The sequence below is a fragment of the Chamaea fasciata genome, unplaced genomic scaffold (genome assembly GCF_029207755.1).
Source record: "Chamaea fasciata isolate MVZ Bird 193981 ecotype frontalis unplaced genomic scaffold, bChaFas1.0.hap1 SCAF_1, whole genome shotgun sequence".
NCBI lineage: Eukaryota > Metazoa > Chordata > Aves > Passeriformes > Sylviidae > Chamaea > Chamaea fasciata.
This window is the reverse complement of record NW_027094086.1, coordinates 4,523,573-4,543,575: the sequence shown is the minus strand read 5'-3', so window position 1 is coordinate 4,543,575 and position 20,003 is coordinate 4,523,573. Positions and strand designations below refer to the sequence as shown.

The 20,003-nt window shown below is 45.7% G+C and overlaps 3 protein-coding genes across 12 annotated transcripts in view; 1 reads left to right on the top strand and 2 right to left on the bottom strand.

The window, feature by feature from the left end:
* AGO2 (argonaute RISC catalytic component 2) overlaps positions 1-5,442 on the bottom strand; it is a 57,094-nt gene extending 51,652 nt beyond the window's left edge. The window contains exon 1 of the mRNA XM_066175493.1: positions 5,212-5,442. Coding sequence (XP_066031590.1) covers positions 5,212-5,242 — 31 coding nt within the window. The 5' untranslated portion in view covers positions 5,243-5,442. The remainder of the gene's footprint in view (positions 1-5,211) is intronic.
* A 7,727-nt stretch (positions 5,443-13,169) lies between these two features.
* On the top strand, positions 13,170-14,447 carry RPLP1 (ribosomal protein lateral stalk subunit P1). The gene is made up of 4 exons (XM_066204107.1): positions 13,170-13,351; positions 13,456-13,530; positions 13,630-13,747; positions 14,328-14,447. Exons 1-4 carry the CDS (start codon positions 13,280-13,282, stop codon positions 14,405-14,407), a joined length of 345 nt encoding a protein of 114 aa, XP_066060204.1. The 5' UTR covers positions 13,170-13,279; the 3' UTR covers positions 14,408-14,447.
* Positions 14,448-15,238: 791 nt separating this feature from the next.
* The window catches only part of PTK2 (protein tyrosine kinase 2), a 190,839-nt gene continuing 186,074 nt past the window's right edge, over positions 15,239-20,003 (bottom strand). For all 10 annotated transcript variants that reach the window (XM_066175437.1, XM_066175413.1, XM_066175420.1 and 7 more), the window contains 3 exons: positions 17,889-18,044; positions 17,360-17,440; positions 15,239-16,501 (listed from right to left, as the gene is read on the bottom strand). In XM_066175437.1, the coding sequence (XP_066031534.1) occupies positions 16,292-16,501; positions 17,360-17,440; positions 17,889-18,044 (447 nt within the window). In that variant the 3' untranslated portion in view covers positions 15,239-16,291. The remainder of the gene's footprint in view (positions 16,502-17,359; positions 17,441-17,888; positions 18,045-20,003) is intronic.

Here is a 20,003-nt window from a genome sequence, read left to right as displayed (position 1 = left end):
TATAAAGCAGGGTATTTAGGAGAAGCAATTTTGCTTCATATGAAATGCAAAGACAGAGTACAGAAACAGATTAAATAATGCTCACACAAAAAATTTTTATTTGAAAGCACCGAATATTGTTCTGAAAAGAGAACAATAAAAGCAAACCAATTAAAAATAGAGAGGTTAAAATGAATTGCACTGATCTGTGGTGATCACTAAACAGACTAAAAGACACCACAGATTAAAACAGTCCTGAGTATATAAAAATACAGGCATCACCTCAGTCTCGAGGATTTCAAAAAACTCCACTTCCTGGACAGTACTAGAAAGTCTCTTCAAAGCACAACTTCCTAGAAATGGCTACCAAAGAGACTCTCAAATTACTGCTCTGGTGTAAAACATGAGAAACACTACAAAAAGTCAGTCTACCTGGGGCTGATGTTATCCAGGTCTGTCTTTTCCCACTTTCTGCAGCATAAAATGTGTAACGACATTTTTAAATTCAAATTTGTGTATTATAATATATGTGGGGGAAAAAAAAAAACACAACCAACAACCAAAAATCCCTTTGCACTGAGTTCAAAGGGTTGTGCTCCCTAGTCAGCAGGATAAGAGTTATTTTACATTCTAGTGGGCTGCTTTGTGAATACTTTAGAAAGGATGCAAGATACTAAAACAAATTAATTGGACAATGCATGGAACAGATCCCTACCCACAGCCACTACAGCTAAAACTACGTAATATTTTCCACCAGCTTTTTTTTTTTTTCTCTAGTTCATAACTTACCAAAAATAAGATACTGGAGGCTGACTTTTCTTCATTTAGAAATTTAGCAATAATTTCTGGTAGGCTGAGTATTAGAAACTTCATCACTGAAAACAGGACCAAGTATTTTACTTCAACATGAAGCAAGGGAAGCAAAACACCAACATTTTGACAGGCCTTACAAGCTCTGTGAAGCTGTTGTCAGGACAGGCTTAGCCAACATGAACAGGACTTTCATCAGACACGTACAGTTCCTAATCTGTATTTGCAAAGCGAATTTAGCAGAAGTTTACTGTGTTTGTCAGCTGATCTCTGCAACTTCTGGAAGGCCAGAAGTGTTTAGAAGGGCTGGATTCTGAAATGGAGAAATCTCTCCCTGCTATACAGTTCGAAGAGGTACAAGAACATCAGATGATCATCTGAGGCATTTTCTCTTACTGAGTTAAAGCATTTATATGCCTTTTCCACCCTTCGGTTAAAGGGAGGCAGACTGCTGGTGATAGCAGTGAAGGGATGGCTACAAATTGTGGAAAAAGAACTTTCCTGGAAGTCAGGAAGGTTTGGGTGTTCCTCTGCAATGCTTCTGTACATTCCAACGCACCGCTAAGTACGTACGAGCACACAGCCAATTCTGCAAAAGTGAAAATCCTTCAAGATGAAGTAAAAGTAAGTGCCCAAAATCCCGTGTAACCAGAGTCAGCAAGAGAATCACTGCTGAAAAAGGTGTTTCACTTTTCAACAGCAAATAGCACACTTCAGCTCACCGAGGAAAGAAGGAAGTTTGGTGCCACATCTGACACCAGCAATTATCCTTCCATCAAACCACCACATCTTTAAGCCACCTGAAGACAACAGTTATCTGAGGCAAAATAATGATACAGAATTTTGCTTTCCTTAGGAAAATATATTGGTCATGACAACACCACATTTGAAAAGTCATGCTACATTTTGTAGGCTGTAACTTTGACAAATGCAATTTCAATTTTAGCAAAAACGAAGAAGGCTGAGGCTGTGTATGGAGTTTTCATTCCCTCCTCTTTGTGTGGCAGCTTACACGGAGTTTCAGCATTAATTTACGGTCTAAAATGAAGCCAGACAAACTGGCTGACTCTGTGACACCAGCAGCAGAGTAAGGCCAGGTCCACATCCACCCCCAAGAGAACAGAAAAAGCTTTTTTAAGAGAAGGGCAGACCTTTATCAGGAGGTACAGGGGAGCTCTTGCTGCCACGGAAACACAAACTAAGAGGACACTGGTGGATTAAATTCCACCAGATGAAGATATTGCCATTTCTACTACCCCAGTTAAGGCATGAGCACGTCCTTCCCTGCACCACATTTTAAGACTGAAGACTCCCAAAGTGAATCAACATCCAAAATCTTCAAGAAAATATACGAAAGGTAAAAACAAGTACCTGCACTGAAAACAAAAAGTTTCTTACACTTACAAGTTTCAATAGTCTATTCACAATTTTTAAAGGGTAACTTAAAACTAAATGATGAGAAAATAACTTTAGTTCCACTAATTTAATGAAGTTGTTTTTTGTGCTAGGGAAAAAAAAAGTTGGCATTTCACATGTAAAGCTATAATCAACTTCACACTCTTTTTCAGACAACAGCTGCTTCAACAATAAAATAGGACCTTTAGCACCAGGCAAAACCAAATATCCTTTCAAAGAAAAAAAAATAGAAATCTGTGGTGTGCAAAGTTTAGAATTAATAAATACATTAAGACCTAGAAGTACAAGTTCCAGAAGTTTATGCAGCTTCTAATCAAGCCTTTTAACTGAATGACAATACTTTTATTATGTGACGTTGACATTTTTCTGTCATTCGAAAAAAAGGTACACCAAAAAGTAGCAGTATCAAGCTTTTTCTTTAAAAAAGAATTCCCTCTCAGATTTTCAGATTTGTTACTTTTCACACTTTCTTGAAGCTAAAAGAAAGGATAGGGACACAATGCCACAGCAAATTCCACAGCAAGTCAAGAATTCAAACAGTATTTGGGAAAAAGCAAAATGGGATCATTAATTTCCTATTTATGGAAAGAGTGGTTTCATGACAATCCCTTCATGTATAAAACCCCATCTTACTCCTGACATAACAGCATGTTTGAACAAACTTTCCACCTTCAGCAACAACATTTTGAAATCAGTCAGATATGGCCTCCTAACTTGCTTGATACCGATTCCAGAAAAAGAATTAAGACTAAAATAGCAAACCCTGTGGCAAATTGAGCTGTTCTTCTGGCAGGAGGCCAACACCAGGGGCATCCTTAGACTGGCCTGGCTGCAGAGTCCAGTTTGGGAACAGGAGCTGGGAGAGCAAAGCAGCTCCTGAGCATCAGCAGCGTCCTGAGAGGGCAGCGGCGGCAGGATCCGCATCCAGCAGGGATGAACGGAGCCCTTCCCTGGTGTCAAGGATGTGCTGACAGACCTGGAGAGGCTGCAGCTCTCGTGTGTTCACAGCAGCTCTGGCTCGGTGAGGGGTTGTAAACCACACCTCTGCTCTCTCCTCCGAGCAGGATTTCACACACAGTGGTTTTGTAGTTTTCAGATTAACATGTAGCAGGGGATTTCACAGTCCCTGCTTCCAGGCTGGTTCACACAACAGCCACGATCTAACAGAAGTCTCCAAGATGCCCTGCCTCGTGTGTGGAGTGGAGCAGGAAGCTGCCTGGGCTGCCAGAAGCCACTGTGCTGCTGAGACTGTCCGTGGATGATTTCACAGGAAGGAAGCAGAGCCTCACTCACCATGTGGAGAACAACTCGCAGCTCCTACCCCGGCACAGACACGGCCACGCAGGGGGAAAGGGCTGAGCCACACCGATAAACTCGGAAGTAAACAAGACACAGGATGAGCTTGGCTGGAGGCAGCAGAACAGCAGGAGCCCGAGATACACACCAGTGACAACACACAGCCACCTAGAACTTGGTGAAAGTACAGCAGTGTCAGGAGCCCGGGGTTAAGAGGTTGATGTCGCAGGATAGGAAAACGTTTTCTTTCACACCCAACATGGGTCCCTGATGGCAAACAGCATGCACCACCTGGGAGATCATTCCAAGTGAAAGGGAAAGTGGTGGGATCAGATAGAGAGCAAATAAAGAGACTCCCACACACGAAACTACTCTCAGCCCATATGCTGATAAAAATTTTAATTATCTGTCTCCTTAAGCATAATTTTGAACAAGATCTATCACCAGGAGGTGAACACAGCAACAGCCCGACGTGAGCCACCATGAGCACCTGGAAACTCAAAGAGTACCTGTGCCTGAGCAAGAGAACCTGACACCAGAAACCACCACAGGATTACATCTCTAGTTCTACACAGTTATTGGTACTGAAATGTGCAAATGATGTTACACATGAAAGCAAGATCTTGAACATCAGTCTGGACACACAGAGCTGCAGGGACCTGTCTGCCTGCTGAACTATCAAGAGCCCACTGAGAAAGTAAAAACAGAGGAGCTGTACTTCAAGAGGAAAATAATCAGGCTAGCTGTCTTTCTTGATCATTGCCCCTTCAAGAGAACCAAGTCACAGGAAAAAAAAAAAAGGCGGAAAAAAAAAAAAAGCTAGCACCTAAGTGTGGATCCCAAGATATGAATGCTTTTACAGAAGCATCTGTAGGAGGAGCCATAAAAGACATCTCAGTTACAGGTCCTGCATTTCCCTACACCAGTCTTTGCTAGATTATCCCTCTAAAGATAGAAATTTTACGCAAAACCATTGAGAACAGCAGCACAAAATAAAGTTCCATTTATTTTGAAACTTTTCTAGAAGAAAACTAGGCGCCAGTCACCCAAACATAATTCTTTTTACATAAGAATTCTCACCACAGAAACAGCCTAACACTAAAAAGGAAGAAGAAACATCGTACCACACGAACCGCACAAACTCGCACAGTACTAACCTGTATTTCCCCAAAGCGATATTAAACGTCCCTAAGAGAGTTGCTAACCCTTCTTTACACGTCCACCTTTCCTTTGCTCCCAGATCTGCTCACTCGACAGAGCGAGCCTGAGGACACCCAACGCTGCCCCTCACGTCTCCCAGCCCTCCCGACATGCGGACGCTTCACCCGCACCTCCACAGCGCAACTATCGCAGCGCGGCCGCCGCCGAACACGCGGCCAGCCGGGAATCCCAGGATGGAGCCGGGAGGGAGGAAATGGAGACCCCGGTCCGCAGCGGGAGCTGTGCCGGCCTCAGGGCTCGGCAGAGAGAGGGGGGAGCGGGGCAGGGAGAGCGACCCTCCCCTCAGAGGGGCCTCCGGACACGCGGCCCTGCCCGAGGTGGCGGCGGCGCCCTGACCCTCCTTCCCTCCCCCGGCCAGCGCGGCCGCCGCTCCGGCCAGGCCCGAGCCGGGGGGGGGCGAGGGGCTCCCGGGGCTCCCCACCGGACACGGACCGGGAAAGCCGCTCCGGGGGGAGCGGAGAAGGGAAACAAACCCGGGAGAAAGCTCACCGGGTCCGGCGGAGGGGGCTCCCGGGTACATGTCTCCGTGTGCGGCGGCGGAGGCGGCGGCGGCGGCTCCAGGGGAGGGCACGGGGGAGGGAGCGAGCCCGAGCCCCGGCTATACTGTCGGGGGAAGGGGAGGAGGAGGAGGAAGGGGAGGGGAGGGGGGAGGAAAAGAAAAGGGGAGAGGAAAAAAAAAAAAAAAAAAAAGAAAAAAAAAGAAAGAGGGAGGAGGAGGGCCGGGAATCCAGGTTACTCGTCGGCACTGAGGAGCGGGGAGGGGAGGAGGAGGAGCCGCGGGGTCACGGGGAAGGGGCGCTCCGCCCTCCGGCCCGGGCGGGCGGGAAGCGGCCGCGGCTGCAGGACGGGGATCCGCCGCGCCGCCGCGCCCAGGGGCCCCGCTCCTGCCTGCAGCCCCCGCCTGAGCTCTGGCCGCGGAGTCACAGAATCAGTCAGGCTGGAAAAGTCCTCGGAGACCGCCGAGTCCAGCCTATGACTGGACATCATCACGTCAGTCGGACCAGAGCACGGAGTGCCATGTCCAGTGTTTCCTTAAACACCTCCAGCGATGGTGACTCCTCCACCACCCTGGGCAGCCCGTTCCAACGTTTAATCACCCTTGCTGTGAAGAAACTCCCCTAATGTCCAGCCTAAACGTCCCCTGGCGCAGTTTAAGTCCTGTCATCCTGTGGCTTTCAGTGAGACCTTGGGAAATGCCTGCGTGCCTCTAGCACTCTCTCCACTACCTCTCCCTGTTACATGTCTGAAAGGTATGCTGTAATTATATCAGTATTACACTCTGCTGGATCCTGAATTAAATTTGGATTTGTTTGTTTATATTCTTTTATTCCTCCTGTTGCTGTGAAAACCTCAGCTCAGTTACCTCATGGATTCCCCACATCCACTTTTAGTCATATCTATGAAACCCAGCTGTGGTGGGGTTGCCTTATTGTCCTTGTCAACCAGATTATGTCTGGTACTGTACACTTGTAAAGTTTAGTACAACCAGATAATGTCTGGTTGTACTTATGTAAAGTTCAGTACTGGGGAAAACAAACTGAACTTGATGTGAAAGAGGCAGAGTACTGATCAGTACGATGCACTGAGACCCTGGAGATATCCCTGGAGGGATTTAAAAGACATGGATGTGGCATGTGGGGACATGGGTTAGTGATGGGCTTGGCAGCACTGGGTTAATGGTCGGACTTGATGATCTTACATGATTTTTCCAACTTAAACAATTCTATGATTCCACATCAGTGATGATAATTCCTGCAGGAACTGTCATCCTTTTGTAGTTACCTAATTAGTACCTCTTCCTTTCAGAAGAAAGTGGGAAAAATAGAGTTAAATCTGCTAAGGAGGCAGAAAGCAACTTAATGACGCTCACTTCCACTGGAGTTACCTATAGAGTTCCAGCACAGCCACAATCTATGAATCACCTACTCCATGTTGATGTGGAAGCCTTTAAAAAATTCATGCAGTTTTCAACCCAGAACAGTCAAGCCTCGTCAAAGTCAACTGAATTCCTTCACAAAGTATCATCTGCTAATGGGCAAGGCAAACACACAGCTTGTAGTGTTCATCAAGCCAATTAATATCCTTCTTCATGGGTTCGTATTTCAAGTGATACAGAAGCATCTCACAGTTCCAAAGTATTTACTCTCCCCTTTGGGTCATACTTGCAGATACTCAAGGGCTGCTATTAACAGCTCAGCTTTCACTTCAAGTGAACTGTTCCTGAAACCATTGTCACCACTAGAGTTTCCACTGGAGTGATTTTGGATTTGTCTCTATTCCAGGCTTCTCAAATTGCTGGAAAGTAAAGATTTACCCATAACTATAAACAAATAAAGGACAAAATTATGGGTCAACTTTAGTTTTAAAGTAAAGCCAAGCAGCTCTAGCAAAAAGATAAAGGAGCTGGCAAAGAGGTTGCTTTTTTCCTCCCTGTGAGGAGCTGGATAACGTTTTTTGCACAACCACCAATAATTTTTGGTTTTTGCTATCCAACTTTACTAGAGGCTGAAAAAGAGGGTGGATGGGGAAAAGTCCCCAAAAACAAGAGCCAGAAGAGAATTATCTGATCACATTTGGCCTTTCTGCTAAGGTGGCAGGAGGAAAACATGCAGTTTCTGTATCAACATTTAATTTTTTCATGCTATATTTAAATCAATCTCTTCAACCTGATTAGGAATGTAACTTCCTCGAAGATTGGACATACTATTGTGCCTGTTAGACCTGCATTTAAGAAAGAAGAGGGCATAAAATACACTGACAACTTTCTGGAAATGTTCACTGGACTAATTTGGTCACCCTGGCTATCAGCACTAACTTACACTGAAGCTACAAGTCCACTATGGTACTGTGGTAGCAGTTTGAAAATTACAAGCTAACAAGCATGAGAAGGCAGGTGAAATATACTGGGAGGTTTTACAAAATACTAAACACTCATCCCACACCTGTCTCTGGCTCCACAGGATCCTCTGCAATTGATTTCAGAAGTTCCCTGAAAAACAGGGATCCTGAAAATGGCAACCTCAAACATTCTAGAGTGCAACATTCTTGTACTGATTTAAAGCTGATTTCTCTGGATATAGCATTTAATAAGCAAAAGCATTTATCACTGATTATACAAGACTGTAGAACTGCACAATCAGCTAAATAATAAATTAAATTGTTTTATTTAAGCACAGTTTTCCCGTATGGAAGTGCTGCTGTTCCTCAGGTGTATTTTCATGGTGCTGAGCATTTCCAGCAGCATTTCTGTGCATCTGAGGAAAGAGTTCCAGCTCTGTTCACACACTCAATTTGGGCCATGTCACTTGCTTTATTTCCAATGCTTTCTGTCACTGACAACTGCTGTTTTGGAGCACAGTGAAACCTAATTATGTCTTACTGGGCCATTTCACCCCAAAAAAGGCCTCAGTTCTTGAAGAGGTTTGTTCTGAAAGAGAGGTTTGAAGCTCTGTAACAGCATTCTTTTATGCATCATCTTTATATGCTGTATTAACAGTTATATGGTAGTATAAGAACAGCTGCTTAAACACTTAAAATTAGGTTTTCCAAAAAAAAAAAAAAAAGAAAAAAAAAGAAAAGAAAAAAAAAAAAAGAGTGACTGTTGGGCACAATACCCATCTTAACTGCTGGATTTCAAGATGACATTTCCTAGAACTGATATCTGTCACAGAAGAAATTATTAATTTGGGGGGAAAAAGCATGTTCTAATAATTCTGGAAGCAAAGATGGTATTTAGGAGTAGCATTTAAAAATCATTTATAGCAGCAGCACCAATCCAGGGAAAATATTTTTTATACAAATAGGCAGTGAAAAAATGATACAGCTTTTCTTTTGATAAGAAAACATACATTGATCTCCCTAAGTAACAACCATTCCCATTTTAAGTGGAATTCATTTTAAAACTCCAGAGTTTATAAATGTCTGGCAATCATTGCTTACAATAATACAGTAGCAAAATTTTTTGCCCCGAGCTGAAAGATGTAAATTTTATTCTTGACTTGGAGGGGATTTAGGCTTATATTTGCCATCTCTCAAATGGCCTAACTTTTAATATGGTATCCTGGAGTACATGCATTAGAACCATCACGTATTCTGTGTTCTGCTTTACAGAAGAATTTTACACTAGAACAAAAGGGAAGAAGTTCATGGCTCTATGTCCTCATGTGTTCACATTTTACCAAGACTTTGAGGGTTCTGGTCCTCTGCTCAGGAACTGTTTGATATTTTAACGATTAAATATTTAATCCCAATTATTCCATGGTGGAGGGACCAAAACCTGATTTTTGTCTTTTTATAATCAGATTACTGTCCCAACTACCAAGCTACAAAGCTGCATTTGATTTCTTTTGTCAAATGTATTGCAATAATTTTTTATTAAAAATAAAACAAAACAAAACCAAAAAAAGAAAAAAAAAAAGAAAAGGAAAAAAACCCCAAACAACGAATTATCATTAGATTACTAATTTCAGTTCATTCAAAAAGACAACTTTTCTAGGTGATCAGGGCCAAGAATGCAACAATTCAACTTGATGGAAAAGATGCAGCACCACCTATTGGGGCTGTGTTACACACACTGGTTATTACAGTTTTGAGAAGTACCAGAGTTTTGTTCTTCATTGTAATGACCTAGTTACAAGGGGAAAACCCAAACAACAACAACAACAACAACAACAACTCAACAAGGAACAAAAAGGACTTTCCAAAAAGAAGACAAAAGAGGCAATACTGTACCTGAGACTGTTCACCAAGAAAAAACATGTCCCAAAGTGCCACATCTACATGTCTTTTAAATACCTCCAAGGTTGTTGGCTCAATCCATTCCCTGGGCAGCCTGTTCCAATGCTTGACCATCCTTCCCAGGCAGAATTTTTTCTTAATAGTGAATCTAAACTGCCCTGAGCAGAGCTTGAGGTCATTTCATCTCATCCCAGCACTTACTACCTGTGAGAAGAGACTGACACCCACCTGGCTTCAGCCTCCTGTCAGGCAGCTCCTTCCCCAGCTTTGTTCCTTTTCTTCAGGCAGGCTCCAATGTCCTTCTTGTAGTAAAGAAGCCAAATCTGAAAACAGGACTCGAGGTGTGACCTCACCAGTGCTGAGAACACGGGGACAATCACTGCCCTGGTCCTGCTGGCCACACTTTGCCTTTGGTCACTGAGAAACTGCGGCCTTGAGAGCTGGGGAGAGGCAGCTTAAGGAGAGAAGAATCACCTCAGAAAGGTCATAAGCAGCAACAGAACAGTTAAGCAAGGACAAGGAAAGAGAAAGGAACTATCAACTTCAAGTCTCCTTGGTAAAGACCTCTTGAGTCTGACCACTTTGATCACCACCAGGGGCCTTGGTCATGTTCTAACGCTCAGGCATCAGCTCTGTAGTGTTCACACAGCTAATTCAGGCTGCTAAGGCCTGACTGCTTTGTGTACCATAATGATGGATCTTGCTGATGCTTTTATCTTCCTTGGCAATGCACAAGCACATCCAGACAGATCTCTGCCACTGCTCTTCACCATCCATCCTCCAAGTGTAAAATATCCAGCTCAAGGAAGTTTCACAGCCAAGTTACTTGTTTTGTTTATCATGAAGACAGCCCTGTGTGATGCTGCTTGCTAGTACACAGCTGTATCATCATCCTAAACCGCACCAGCCTGGAAATAGCTCACTACCCTGGAATAGCAGAACACACAGAAGAATATAGAGGGTTTATTTTGTTTGTTTGTTTGTTTGTTTTCTTAACCCTCCATCTATTTGCTGTAGATTCATCCAGAACAGACTTCTGCTCCAAAAGGATGGCAATGTGTTAGACAGTAAAAGTACAGACAGTTACAGGATCAGAGGTGAAAAGCACACACCACTGCAAATTTCTAGACTCTTGGTCTGCTTTATTAACCAGCTTTATTAATTAAGCTTTATTAACCAGCAATCCTGATCAGATACCTAGGCTTCCAAAAGCTATAGGAAGCAGCAAAACTGAGGTTTCTTTTGCTTTTTTTCTTTCTTTTACACAGTGATTTGTTTTCATCAGAACTTTATTCTGGGCTCCTACAGAGCAGCTTTATCAGTGTCACTCAACAGATGCAGCAAGACAGCCATGAAGCAAGGATGCAGACAAATCTCATTTAATTAACATCTTTGCCAACCAAAGCCTAAGCTTACGTGAATGTCACATTTAAATTTTAGGTCTTCATATTTTATTTTTTAACAACCCATCAGCATTTCTAATAATTTTTAGCTTAAAGACTGTTATATCAGAACTGTTACAAAACCATGTCCGTTAAACCTGTAGTTTTGTTGACTGCTTGCACGCTTCCAGTACTCATCTCCCAGGCCAGCGACATTTGCAAGTTGATTTGGTTGAAAAGGAATCTTATTTCTCTGTTGCTGCTTTTCAGTCAGAACATCGTCTCATGGACCACTGGGACAGCATTGAGGGCTTTTGCACAGCAGACCGTGAGGGACAGACAAGGCAAGTCCCTGTGAAATCCCATCCTTAAGCTCCCAGCAATGACAGAGGTTCCAGGATATTTAATCCCACTGGAAAGATGCATTTATTCGCTGCTTTGAGTTAGGTACAAAAATCTAGACAATTGCCCTGTGCCTTGAATAGGAAGTTTAGGTAAATCCTTAAATTCAGAGCTGGTGACCCCACTAACAGGGATAAGCACCCACAAATTAAGCACTGCATCACTGTGCATTTATCATCTCCAGCAGTGAGTAGTGTTAGATCTTTGTTTAGTAAAAATCTCAGTTATTTATGATCCTTAGAATGGGATAGATACAAGAGGTAAAGTCCCTCTTGCCTACCTCAGTTTTTATTTCTAATGGTCTAATAAACCCTGAGATTTCTATAAAGAAACACTACAAAAGCAGGCTGTTTGATACATTTTGCTGGTAATAGAAAATTGTCATTTTAGGTTTCTAAGCTTTCAAGCTTTTTGCAAATTTTTTAATAATTTTGCTTAAGAATATCTTTGATTATTTGGCTTATTTGGTTTGGGTTGGAAGGGACCTTTGAAGGTCAGATAGCCCAGCCCCACTGCAATGCACAGGAATGTCTTCACCTAGATCAGGTTGTTCAGGAGCCCCATCCAGCCTGGATGGAATCCCATCCCTCAAGCGTGTCAGCCACACCACTTAGCTTGGAGTCATCTTCAAATCTGCTGAGGGTGCACTTGATCCCCCTGTTTATGTCTTTGATGAAGGCTTTAAATCATAATAGTGTCAAATGTCACTGATCTCCATCTGGACCTTGAGTCAATCACTGCACTGTGGATGTGACCATCCAGCCAGTTCCTTATCCACTAAACAGTCCATCCATAAAATCCATCTCTCTGCAATTAGACAGAAGGATGTTGTGTGGGACTGTGTTAAAGGCTTTATAGAACTCCAGACAGCTGACATCTGTAGCCCCTCCCTTGTCCACTCCATGTGGTCGCTCCAGCATAGAAGGCCCCTTGGTTGATCAAGCGGGGCTTGACCTTGATGGAGCCATGGCTGTCCCAAATCACGTCCCCGTCCTCCAGGATTGCCCTAGCACAGCTTCTAGGAAATCTGTTCCATGATCTGCCCAGCCACTGAGGTGAGGCTAATCGAATGCACATCTGTCAAGAAAGCAAAAAAAACCCAAACCAAACCAAACAACAAACAAACAAACACCCCAGAGAACATTTCTTTTTCTCTATCTGATGATGCTTTTGGAGCAAAACTCTGCAATCTGCTCAGGCTCATCAGAATCCCAGACCCACCTGTTCTGACAGGTGAGGTTGGAAGGGACAGTGGGGTCACCTGGTGCCACCTCCCTGCTCCAGCAGGGCCATCCCAGAGCACAGGCACAGGAGCGTGTCCAGAGTGTTCTAGAATATCTCCAGTGAAAGAGACTCCACACCCACTCTGTGCAATCTGTTCAGTGCTTGGTCGCTGCACGGGAAAGAAATTCTTGCTCATGTTCAGCTGGAAAAAAAATTAGGCTATACAGTTCTGTACCGAGGGGTTATTCTGCACCCTTTCTTCCCATTTTATTACATATAGAAAATGGAGTGTTTTAGCGAAGCAGTGAGACCTGAAATAGTTGTGGGGAAGGAGGGCTTGGGTCCCTCAAGCTGTTCCAGGGAAGTTTAGTTTGAATCCTGGGAAAACTGTCTCAGCAGAGTTTTCCAGCCGTGGCAGGGCTGCCCAGGGCAGTGGTGGAGTCCGCATCCCTGAAGGGATACAAAAGCCGTGGGGATGTGGCACTTGGGAGGGACACGGGTGGGCCCGGCAGTGCTGGGGGAGCGGCGGGGCGCGGCGCCCAGCGATGTTCTCGGGTTTTGGGGATGAATTATTCCCCGTGAGGGCCGTGAGGGAAGGGGCGGGGGCGTGGAGGAAGGCGGGAGGGAGCGCGCGCGGGCACCTGCCATGCGCGGCGGGTCACGGCGTGACGTCACGGATGACGCAACGCGCGACGCCATTATAAATCCGCGCCGGCGTGCCCGGCCCCTTTCGCTCCGCGGCGGCCCAAGGTGCTGAGTCCTTCGTACGAAGCTAAGGCCGAACCACCCGGCGACCAGCACCGCGCCCCGCCATGGCCTCCGTCTCCGAGCTCGCCTGCATCTACTCCGCCCTCATCCTGCACGACGACGAGGTCACCGTGACGGTGAGTGCGGGCGCACAAGATGGCGGCGGCCGCGCGGCATGGCCGCCTGAGGGGCCGCGCCGGGCCGGGCCGGGCGGGCTCTGAGCTGTGCTGTCTCGTTGCAGGAGGACAAGATCAACGCGCTCATCAAGGCTGCCGGAGTGAACGTGGAGCCTTTCTGGCCGGGGCTTTTCGCCAAGGTGGGTGAGAGGGGCCCGGCAGGGGCGGCGTGTGGCGCTCCCCACCACACTTCTCGCCCGCGTTAACGAGGCTTCGCTGCCGCTTCTCGTTCTCCGCAGGCGCTGGCGAACATTGACATCGGGAGCCTGATCTGTAACGTGGGAGCAGGCGGTGGAGGGGCTCCGGCTGCTGCCGCTCCCGCGGGTGGTGCCGCGCCCGCCGGCGGAGCCGCCCCCGGTAAGTGGCGGCCGAGTTCGACCGAGGGGTGGGAACGTGGATACGTGGATCCATGGAATGGCTTGAGTTGGGAGGGTCTTAAAGGTCATCTCTTTGCAACCCCCTGCCGTGGGCAGGGACACCGTCCTCTAGACCAGGCTGTGCAGAGCCCCATCCAACACTTACAGGGATGGAGCAGCCACAGCTTTGCAAGCGCCAGTTACAGAAGCTGTTTTCACGTGGTTTCTGCCATGCAGTACGTGTGTGCGTGTTCTCGAGCAAAGCACACCCTCCCCTTGAGAAAGGCTGGCGTTGCACATAAAGTCAGTGTACAGGATTAGTGTTCCCTCAGAATGAAGACTGCTCATCTGTATGTCATCAAGATCATACAGAGCATCAGCATCTCCTCTTAAAGTTTTTCAGGTTTGATAGAAATTAATTCTGAAGGCACAAAACTACTTTGCTAATAGTACAAACGCTGTTCTTGGGCTGCTCAGGTCTTCATGCTTGATGTTAGTCATTGCATGTGAGACCTTTTGTGACAAGTGACTTCTGTGAGCTGATAAAGTGGAAAATAAATCTTGTCTCGTTTCTTTTCCAGCTGAAGAGAAGAAAGAAGAGGAAAAGAAGGAAGAATCAGAGGAATCTGATGATGACATGGGCTTTGGTCTTTTTGACTAACTAGTTTTGTACCAGCCTGTAATAAAAACATCGACTTGTACTCGTGTCTCTCAAGTGGATGTTTGTGAGAGGGAGAGGGTGGAGGATGGCCAAGTTACCTGCAGCTCCTGAAAACTGCTGCCATGAGTGTTCAGCTGGGGCTTTGCAACTTCTGTCAGTTTTCTGTGTTTCACAACTACAGTGAAAGCTCCTAAAGGCACCCACAGCCTCTGGGCAGAGGGGATGATGAAATCCCAGTGAGCACGGGATGTGACAGCCTGGAGCTGCAGGATGGGGTCGTGTTCAGCAAAAGGACTGAGGCTGCAGCATCTTCTGCTCTGACAGCAGCAGTGCAGCTCCCATGGCACCTGTGGCACTGGAATTTCGGAGGCTTTGCACAGTGGGGGAAAAGGCTGCAATTCCCAAGTGAAGGGCTGAGGTTGTGTAAGGTATAGAATGTATTTACCTGGCCAGAAATCTGGTTTGAAGGGTGGGTGTGGGAGGTGATGTAACGGTGCATTGGAAAGGAGCTACTTAAAAGACAGGAATTTAATAAACTTCAGCAGGGCTTTTCCAGGGCAGGTAAACAAGGAAAGGGCTGTGTTCCAAATGGGCATTCCAAAGCGTTACAGAATTCCAGGTGTGTAAGAAGGGTGCCCCAAAGTTGTGCACGGGGCTTGTTCCACATCTGGACCAAACTGATGCACTCTGCACTGTCCCACCTTTTACATTTTTGTAACTTTATGATAGGACGGTAGATATTTGTATTAACTCACTTATATTTAAAAAGACACAGGTACCCAGGGAAGAATTCTTTTGCAGTGCACACACGTGAAATAATACGAGTCAGAGTTTCACTGGTAACACCTTTTTAATAGGTCAAAGTAACTGTACAGTTCATTATATTCTTCCTGAGAATAATTTATATCCCTCAACAGCAAAAAGGGAGTGTGGTTTTTATTTTAACAGAACAGATGGCATAACTGGAAAACCAAGGAAAATCTAATTACACTGCTCTACTGTAAGTCCTCCCAGGCAAGATAGACAAAAGGATGGGTTAGTTAACTACAGTGGGTTTAAAATAGTCATCATGGCTTTAATCTGTCTTTATAAATTATATAAAAATGGGGGACATGAATGGTTACAGATCTCTTCTAAATGCAGCTCTGAATTGCTCTGGTACAAAGCAGCATTTTCACTTCCAAGGAAAACAACACTGCTACAAAAGAACTGGCACGTTATCCTGGTGAAAAAGACGAGTGTTCAGTTGTGTCCTACAGCTAGTTCCAAACAAATGCTTCACACAGCCACGTAAAAGTAAAAGGCAGGAAGATGAAGAGGGCTTTAGTTTGTCTTGAAATGACTGAAGTCTTGAAAATATAGCTTTTTATTCTTTCTCTGTAAATCGTGATTAGCATATTGCGACGTAAGTGTTCTAATAAAAAAAATTCCAGTCTGGATAGTTCATATACTGTGGGCAAGAATTCTCAGCCCTGAGGTTTCCCCGAATTCTTCACAATATCTTTCTCCCATCTGCTGCTCCAACAGTTTTGGCTCCGAGACCGTGACCCGGTGGCAGCTCAATGGTGGCAGCTCAGTGCGAAGCGTGTCCCATGCGATGGTGTGACCTGCCCTGTGCCCCAGCTCCGAGTGCCCGAGGGCTCCTGTACAAACCTCATCTGCTGATAATGCCACGTTCTGAATCCCAGCCCAGCTCGGCTCTACCAGAAAGACTTGGTTAAACTGTTGCAATGAGAGAACCAGCAGCTGTAGGTCAGGTCTGCTGAAGCCAGAGGCGCTGGAAGGCCAGGACTGCGCTGGGTTAATCCTCACTGCTGGTGGAAGGTGAAGGAACATCCTGTCGCAAGCAGAATTTTGAGGCTGATGACACTCTTCCCTCAGTGCTTAGTGCGGTCTGGACTGGCTGATTTTCAGTCTGGCTTGATCAATAACATCCAGCAGGTTTTTGGCATCCACAGCCAGGGCGTGTGCAGCCGTCAGCATTTGCTTCTTGTACTCCTGCTGCAGGCTGGTCATGACGTACTGCTGGGCCAGCTTCATCTTGTTGATGAGCTCGGCCAGGTCCGAGTTCAGCAGCTTCTGTGCCATCTCAATCTGCAACGAGACAACCCCATCAGCCCTGGGGGCATTGAAAACACTGCACTCACAGCCATGCCACAGAGCCACAGCCCCAGCCTGATTCCTGACTGAAGCTGGGCTGTCTCTGAGGGCACCATGTGGAGCAGCAGATGGAATTTGGCACCTGCTGAGCCACCCACTGTTAAACAGCACCAAGCCCCAAGTAATGGATTTTAAACCACAGCTTGGCACTAAGAGCTTGTTATGGGTTTTCAGGTCTTTATTGGCATCGCTCTTTATTACTGAAGCAGCTCTAAGGCATAGAAGTAGCTCTAAAAAATGAAACAAGAAGGCAGATACAGGTTGCTTAAGCACATGGCTAAGTCAGCATGAACCTCTGAGATAGCACTTACAGAACCATTCTCTGGCTTTCTTAGTACCACGCTTGTTCAAGGTTTTGCAGGAGAACTGTTTTAATTATGAACTTCATTGAAAGCTCTCAGACACTCCTCATCCAGAACTACAGACAACCTTCCAGCTGCACCAAGCTCTGCTCAATTACCTGTTCAATGACTTGGTGTGCAAGCAAATGACAGGTGACATCTGCACTAAGAATTAACCCCCAGATGATTCCCTGCTGTGGAGTACTGGGGTTTACGTCACTTTCCTATGGGTGGCAACTATATCCAGTTTAAGAATCCTCACTTATACCAAGCCTAAGTCCATGCAGCAATTTTAATAAAATTCACTGAATGCAGAATTATAACCCAGGAGTTCAGACTGCTCAGGGAACCAAAAGGTGTGCCTGTGCCAAGAAGGGAGCACCAAAACCTATGGGCTGAGGCTGACTGGGAAGGCAATGGCTGAGCACCAGGTCAGCAGAGCTCTACATACCTCTCTGTGGGTGCTTGCAGGGAGCACTGGGAGGGTCTCATCTACTGTTGCCAGTAAAGTTCTTAGTGCCAAACCAACCTCCTAAGGAAAAAAAAAGGTGAAAGAAATAAATTTTAAAAACTTGGAAGAAATGGATGAATTGTAGGAGTGCAAGAGGCAGTGGACACATTTAACTGCTCATCTGGATAAGGAGAAAGTTGGAACATGCCTAAGGCACCTGAAATTGTGTCTATCACCATCAAAACAAGATGCCAAAGGGTTAAATTTCAAATTTTTCTCACAAAAAGCAAAAAATGTGGAGAAGACAGCACACTCAGCACCCTATATAAGCACAGCCAAGCTGGGCACGAAGCAGTGCTGTCCACAAACTGGCATGGAACCCAAAGCTCCAGCCTCTGGCCACGAGTCACCCACCCCATGGACACAAAAAGCTTTTCTACTTCCAGCTTTCCAGAAAATTTCTCCCACACCACTTGGAGACCTCATTCAGGGAAGAAAGAGCCCCCGACTTTAGGCATTGCCCCCGTACCTTCACCATGGGCACGTACTCCTCGGGCGGAGCCGGCTGGATTTTACTGGACATTTCTATCACGGCCTTCACCAGCCCCGTGACGTTCTCGTAGACTTTGTCATTGGAGCGGTCCAGGTTGGCCGTGGGAGGAGGGCTGATCTCCTGCGGCTGAATCTGCAAGGAGAGAGGGGCTGCTGGACCTCCCGTCCCCAGCAGATGGGGCTCGGCCACTTCCCAGCCGGGAAGGGCTGGGGTTCCCCGTGTTCCCACTGCCCGGCCCGGCCCCGCTGCTGCCCTGAGCTGGCCGGGCACGCTGGCTCCGGGGGCTGAAGGAGGTTTCTTTTAGTTCTTCTGACTCAATCTGATCTCTGAAATGACACCGGGCAACTTTTACCAGGGTTTCCCTGAAGAGCTTCCAGTGTAATACTCTTAACAGAGAAGGGAATAATTTGAGGAATGAGAGTACTGAGTATTTAACATGTTTCAGTGGTTCAAGTTCCACTGTGAGGGCAAACAGGTTTCAGGTCCCTCATTCCACAAGAGCTTTGCGTGCTCCAAGATAATGTAAGAGCACACAGTAACATACTGATATGTTAAAGAGAGAACTGGGATGAGATCATCCTTGAGATCCCTTCCAAGCCAAACTATTCCACAATTCTACAACATTATTATTTTGTTAGTGAAAATCTACAGCAGGTTAACAAAAATGGTGTCACCAGTACAGGTGGGAAACACTGAATGCTTTCAGACAGTTTACTTCCAAGCGATCAGAAAAAAAACCTAGTAAGTTAAAAATCCTGTGGTCTTTACTCAAGTAAAACTTGCAACAAGTCAGATATGTCTGGAGTTAAATCCAAGACAGACTGAAATAATCCCAGGTCTGAAATGAAAGAAACTTTGCAAACTTCCTTTGTAAGGTCCCCAGTATCTCAGAACTGTAGAACTACCAAGCATCCCAGTTTCCTGCAGCTATGCCCATGCAACAATTCAATGTGAGCAGAAAGTTTAAAATTCCTGATTTCCTCCTGGATGTGAGATGGTTCATGGTGCTTCAGCTCCCTACACTGGGTTACTGCTGGCTGTCAGGATTGGTCCCAGCCCCAGGAATGTTTCACTGCAAGCCCCTGATACACTGCCCTGAGGAAACTATGGAATGCTTGGATGAGACGTTCTCTAAGGAAGGAGTGCAGGATTCAGCACATGGTGATTCCATTTTGTAGCATTTCATTAAGTGGGTACCAACAGCTATTACAGAGATTCAATCTAGTGCATTGATCAGAAAATACCTCAGGAGAAAGAACACTGCAGTTGCCTCAATCAGCAGGGAAAGGCTGTGATTCGAATCAGTTTCAGCAATCAAGAAGTTAAAACAGTCATTTGGCAAAGTCACATGCAAAGACATTTTGGAATAGGGCACGTACACACACGCTCACGCACTGCTTACCCTCCATGGCTATGGTTGAGCAGAATGTGGGGGGAGGTTAAAGAAATTTACCAAAAGAAGGGAAAAAAAGAAAAACAATATTAATAAAACTCAGTAGGAAAAAAAAAAAAAAACAAAACCAAACAAACCCAAAACATGTGTAGCAATCAGAGACCAGTTAAAAAGCCTGCAACGAAAACACATCCTCACCAGAACCGGCAGCCACTCATGTTAGCTCTGGGTCCTGAGTGACAGAACGACTGCTGCACCCCTGTGGGCAGTGGAAGGGTTTGCCATGCACCCCATGCTCCCTCCTGACTAAACACACGGCCAGGAGATCATGCAAAGCTGGACAGGAGCAAGCCAGTCTGGCGAGCAGCAGAGTGGTGAGTGGAGCAAGGGCCTGGGAAACCACCTGTCCTGGGAACACAGCTGATCCCTCTGCACAAACAGGCCAGGTCGTGATGCATTTAAGAAAACTTTATATTCATCTTTCTAAAACTTTTTGTTTCGTTAAGTCATGATGGGAAATACATGGTCATTTTAACTGTGAACAACTTGTTCACAAGAACTCATCACAGCCCTGGTTAGGAACTACCAAGAACCCATTTCAGATGAAACCCAACACTTGGAACTCCAGACCCTAACCTTCCAAGACTATAGACACTGTGTTTCTTAGCAGTTGGTTTCTCTTTGTTTCACTACTCTGC

Bases quoted from the DNA above. Each gene is read 5' to 3' on its own strand.
- RPLP1 (XM_066204107.1), top strand. From the start codon at position 13,280: ATGGCCTCCGTCTCCGAGCTCGCCTGCATCTACTCCGCCCTCATCCTG. The intron at 13,352-13,455 runs GTGAGTGCGGGC...GTCTCGTTGCAG, and splicing joins ACGACGAGGTCACCGTGACG to GAGGACAAGATCAACGCGCT. The intron at 13,748-14,327 runs GTAAGTGGCGGC...TTTCTTTTCCAG, and splicing joins CGCCGGCGGAGCCGCCCCCG to CTGAAGAGAAGAAAGAAGAG.